Source organism: Petaurus breviceps, unplaced genomic scaffold (genome assembly GCF_028583685.1).
Source record: "Petaurus breviceps papuanus isolate PSGF00001 unplaced genomic scaffold, PetGlider_PUasm1.0 186, whole genome shotgun sequence".
Classification (NCBI taxonomy): Eukaryota; Metazoa; Chordata; class Mammalia; order Diprotodontia; family Petauridae; genus Petaurus; species Petaurus breviceps.
The window spans coordinates 29006772-29011860 of NW_027185798.1; the positions used below are offsets into that span (position 1 = coordinate 29006772).

At 48.5% G+C, this 5089-nt stretch overlaps 3 protein-coding genes across 4 annotated transcripts in view; 2 read left to right on the forward strand and 1 right to left on the reverse strand.

Annotated features, from left to right (window-relative positions):
* Window positions 1-5089, forward strand: part of TAF15 (TATA-box binding protein associated factor 15) — a 135220-nt gene that overhangs the window by 89319 nt on the left and 40812 nt on the right. The window lies entirely within an intron of this gene.
* The window catches only part of LOC138162618 (protein Wfdc21-like), a 387573-nt gene that overhangs the window by 64627 nt on the left and 317857 nt on the right, over window positions 1-5089 (forward strand). The window lies entirely within an intron of this gene.
* The window catches only part of MMP28 (matrix metallopeptidase 28), a 73142-nt gene that overhangs the window by 52241 nt on the left and 15812 nt on the right, over window positions 1-5089 (reverse strand). The window contains exon 1 of one of the 2 annotated variants that reach the window (XM_069089947.1): window positions 3320-4205. The exons of the other annotated variant lie outside the window; for it this stretch is intronic. Within the exon in view, the coding sequence (XP_068946048.1) occupies window positions 3320-3421 (102 nt within the window). The 5' untranslated portion in view covers window positions 3422-4205. Of the gene's footprint in view, window positions 1-3319; window positions 4206-5089 lie in introns of those variants that run through there. 2 annotated transcript variants of the gene reach the window in all.

A 5089-nucleotide genomic window follows, 5' to 3' on the forward strand; every position in this document is an offset into this window, starting at 1 on the left:
TTTCCTTCTTCCTTCTTTCTTTCCTTCCTTCCTTCTTTCTCCTCCTCCTCCTCCCCTTCCTCCTCCTTCTTCTTCCTCCTCCTCCTCTTCTATCTCTCTCTCCCTTCCCTTCTCCCTCCCCCTTGAGAATGGGAGTTTTGCTGAAATTTTTTCCTCTTCTTTAATATTCTGTCTTTAGGGTCAAATGAGAAAATCTGGTTATCCTCCATTGAATGTATTTCACACACTCCCTTCTGTAGGCTAAAGAATCAATCGTGTTGTGCTAAAGACCATGATTCTCCTTATTTCATTCCTGAATCTGAGGGCTCAGAGCTGGATACTGCCCTACAGTGTCCCCCAAACCTAGCCACAGATGGGAAAGGAGTATATATTTTCCCTCTGCATCCACTTCCTGGCTCCCAATGTCTTTCTTGGTTTTTTAACACCCTGACCACTCTTTTACCAATTCATGTCCACTTTAGGGTTCTGTAGAGTCCCTAGATCATCTTCTACTTAAGGCAGTGATTTACCATCCACCCATGAGTCACTGATGCTCAGACGGTGGGAACAACTTCCACAACTTTATTTCTGACTCACAGTAAGCAAAAATGAGGAGCTTCAGGCTATGAGAAACAGACAGAGTGACTGCAGTGGCCGAGACTCCACAACTCAAAGTCTCCCTGGGGAAATGGGACTTCGAATTTCCTGGCTTCCCATCGATATATTTGGTGTTGACTTGCCAATTCAACTAGGCCATTAGCAGGAAGAGCCCAAGTCAATATTTTTAGGTCATTATGATAAATGACAGCACAAATGAAATCAGACAAGTCCCCCAAAGACAGTCCTTTACATCTGAGAGGTCCACAGCAGTGGGTGGGGAAAGGGCTGAGGGATGAGGAGTGAAATCTGAGGACATCATCCATAGACGTGAATCCACTCCACAGCAGGCTGCCTTTCCCACTCATTGCTGCTCCAAATAGCCCTGAACCTTTCCAAGTGGACAACAGCGAACAGTTCAACATAAAGTAGATTTATAAACAATAAACCTTCAGTACTCCAGAAAATACTGTAGTTTATTATCCTGTGAAAATGCACTCAGCTACTCAGAGACACTTTACACAGGCAACCCAATCCATCCATCAATCAACAAGCATTTCTAAGTGCTTAACATATGCCAGGAACCATGCCCTGTACTGGAGAAATCAAGACAAAAGTGACACAGCCCATGCCCTCAAGGAGGGCCAAAAATGGGCACATACACCCCCACCCCAAACACACACATACACACACTGCCACATGCAGAGTTCTTAAGCTTTTAAAACATTTCCACCTCAAACATCCTCCTTCCTTGTCTCCTCTACTTCCAAGGACGATGCTTGATCTGCCAGCTATTAATTTCCAAAGCTCCCCCTTGCCCAGACAGTAAAAAGAAAGAGCACCAGAACGATCGTCTGATCAGAACTGGCTTGGGCCAGGCGGGGGGGGGGGGGTACAGTGGGGGATGGGGATGCGGAGGTGGAGAGATGTCTCAGGAACCCTAAGCTTGTTATTCAGAGACCCAGAGGCGGTAGGCATAAGATCATGAGCAGGAGATTTGGTACTAGAAGTACTGGCTCTGAGGCCCAGCTCTGGGCCTTACTTATAGGATATTGGTCATTTCCCTGAGCCTCTGTCTCCTCATCTGTAAATGGGCTCAATACATATGAACCTCAGATTTTTCATCGATAAAATGTTCTCAACAGCAAGAAACAGCAGGTACTTAACATTTTCTACCAAGAAACACATGAGATTGGAGTCAGAGGCATTTCTATCAAATATAAAGCAACATATCAACTTTTTAGGAAATTATTATTATTAGAAGTCAATTATTAGTAGTAGTTCTGGTAGCTATGAGAACACTTGGAGTGGTGGTTACAGGACCTCAATGCAAGGAAATATAATATAATATATCACATCATATCATATTATATTATAATATATATAATAACCTAGAACATAGAAACTACTATCAGGATTAAGAGACCAGTCTTTGGAAGTGGTTTGGGGCGGGGGGGGTCCTTTAATTAATACACATAATAATTAACACACATACACACTCACACACACATACACAATAAATGGAGAGGGATGAGGCCACCAGAATGACCTAGAGAAGGCTCTCTTTAAACTCTCCACTGCTTTTTCCCCTCTTGGAAACCACAGAAGGGAGGTAGTAAGTGGGTCATTTTTAGGGTAGAGTATTAGAATTTTGTGTCCATGGAGGTAAATGACTTTGGGCTGGTCATTTTCTTCCTCTAAGCCTCACTTTCCAGCTTCCTCTGCTTTTAAAATGGCAATGGTTTGGTCCCACCTTTGAATTACTGTGGGAAGAAGTAAGAGAATGTAGAGATGCTAGTGTCTCAGAATGGAGTTTTGAAAGCAAATTTTGCTGACTTTGTCCAGCTCTCTATTGCTACTTCTTTAATGTAAGTATGGTGTTCGTAGCAAATGTACATTAAAGAGCCCAAATTTTCCCAGTACAACATACAGGAGAATCTTCACAGATACCCACTCCTTCCCTTCCCTGTCCCCTTCCCTTATAAAACATCTTTGACATGCTAGATTATTAATTCTTTGAGGAAAAGAGGAAAGGCCTCAAAGGCAGTATTGGGTGTGACCTCCAGACTTGACAATGACAAATTAATGATAATTTATAGTTGCAAAGCGCTGAGTCTCACACCCGGCATGTGCTTGCAGCAACTGGGTCTGGCATGTCTTGCCAGGATCCAAGGAAGTAACTTGCACATGTTATGTGTTGGACAAAATGTGATTCCACATTCTCCCTATTGTTTGGAGAGTTAAACTGAGTCTCAGGATGTGAGGCAAGTTGGGGTAGGGGAGGATCCATCTCTCCCAAGACTGGTTCACAGTCTCACCTCCATACAGGCTACACACATGTATGTTGAGTGAGTGGTGTGTGTGTGTGTGTATGTGTGTCTCTGTGTGTGTGTGTGTGGTCCTGACTTTGTGTCAGGCCATGGTTTTGGAAGTAGACCTCTGTCAGATTATGAAATAGAACTTAGGGAAACTGTAAAAATGCTGGGCCCCTAGGTTCTTTATTCAGGGGGGTCCTCACTGGGCTGTCTTGTGCAGGGGTGTGGGGGAAGGGGATGAAGTTTGGCATTTGCCACGACTTTTTGTGGCTCCAGGGACCATCCCATGTGGGATTCGGGGTTTGGCTGCAGGGGCTTGTCTTGGCCCAAGCACACATACCCCCCCCCCCCCCCCCCACTAGTACATCCCCCAAACTGACTTTCTAAGACATAGGCACAGACACATAGACACGGAGGATGCCACTTACCTCCGCTTCTTTCCTTCCATCCCCTGCCTTGGGCGGGGCTCCCAGTCCCGGGCCAGCCACAAGCAGCAGGACCTGCAGTTGGATCCTGAAACTCAGAGCCATCACGCCCGCCGATCCTTGCTTTTCTTGTCCTTTTTTGGGGGGACACGGCGGTGATGGAGGAGGCGGAGGCGGCTGCTGGGAGCGACTGAGCCGGACCAGCTCCTACGAATGCCCAGGGCTGTGGGAGCCGCCTGGAGCCTGGGCTGCTTTCGTGTGGGCAGTATGCGCGCCAGGGTGCGAGTGCCCCTTGGAACGTTCTCAAGAGCCTCTGGGCTGCTGCGGCTGTCCGGGGGCCTCTGGGCTGCTCTGGATGTCGGGTGACCGCTGGCTTGCTCCGTTGTCCGAGGGCTGCTGCGGCTGTCAGAGAGCCCCAGGGCTACCCCGGCTGTCCAGGGCCGCTGCTCGGGCTCTCTGCACCCTGCACTGTGCCTTAGAGTTAGCTAAGTGGGCTGGGACTCTGTGGGGCGGGATAGGGAGTCCAGCCCCAGCCACACCCACCCCCTTTGCTCCAGTCAGAGCAGCTGGAGGCTGGAGGGCGGGATGGGGACCCCTGGGAGTTTTTCCTAGAGCTGCAGCGCCGCGCTCCACACCGCCCACGGTGCCTGTGGGGTCAAGCCTCCGTCTCCCTCTTCTGGCCTCTGCCCGTCAACCTCTTGGTTATCCCTAGCGGGGACACTAGCCTGGGGAGGAAGCCGTGCGAGGTTGGGAGGGTCAGCTCCCAGCTAGCGTTCCACCTCTGCCCTGCTGAGGCCGGGGCTGCACTGGAGGAGCCCATTCCAGGTGTCCCTGCAACATCTGGGAGCTACCGGTGGAGAGAGAGCATTTCTGGAAAGGAGAGAAAGTGGAGGGAGACCCCATGCCCGAGTGCAGCTAAACCACTGCAGCTAGCTTTCTGCTTGTCCTCCCCCCACTTCCCCCTCCCAAATCCGAGGGATCTTTGTTGGGGGCGGGGGTGGGGGACAGAAGGGAAGAGGAAAAGTACAAGGGAGGATCCGCTACCCTTGTGCAATTGTGTCTTAGAGATTTGAGTCAGTGTATTAGAAACAGGGCTGTGATAGCAATGAGAATAAGAATTTATATAGCCTTTAAGGTTTACAAAGCGTTTTTACAAATATTATCTAATTTTTATCCTCCCAATCGCCCTGGGATGTAGGTGCCATCATCACCCCCATTTTACATATAAGGAAACTGAGGCAGACAAAGGCAAACAGACCCATGCACAGGATCAGACAAATAGTAAACCCAGTTCTTGCTGAATCCAAGGCCAATTTTCTTCCTACAACTTTCTCCTGCCTCTTGAAATCACCCTTTCTAGGGGCGGCCAGGTGGCTCAGCGAGTGAAAGCACCGGCTCCAGTGTCGGGGTGACCTGGATCAAATCCGGGCTCAGATACTCAGCACCACACCCAGAAATAATTACTGGCCGTGTAACCTTGAGCAAGTTACTTAACCCCGATTGCTTAAAAAAAAAAATCACCCTTTCCCCTTCCATTTACTTCCACTCCTTTGCCATTATTGGCCCCATGTAAAATCAGTAATGGCTAACTAGCACTCCCATAGTACTTTTACAAATATTATCTCATTTTATCCTCTAGACAAAGGTGCTATTCCCCAGGGTCACAGAGGTAGTATGAGTCTTAGGTGGAATCTGAGCTCAAGTCTTCCTGACTCTCTGTAGGATGCTACCCGTGTTTCCCCGATAATAAGACCCATCCCGAAAATAAGCCCT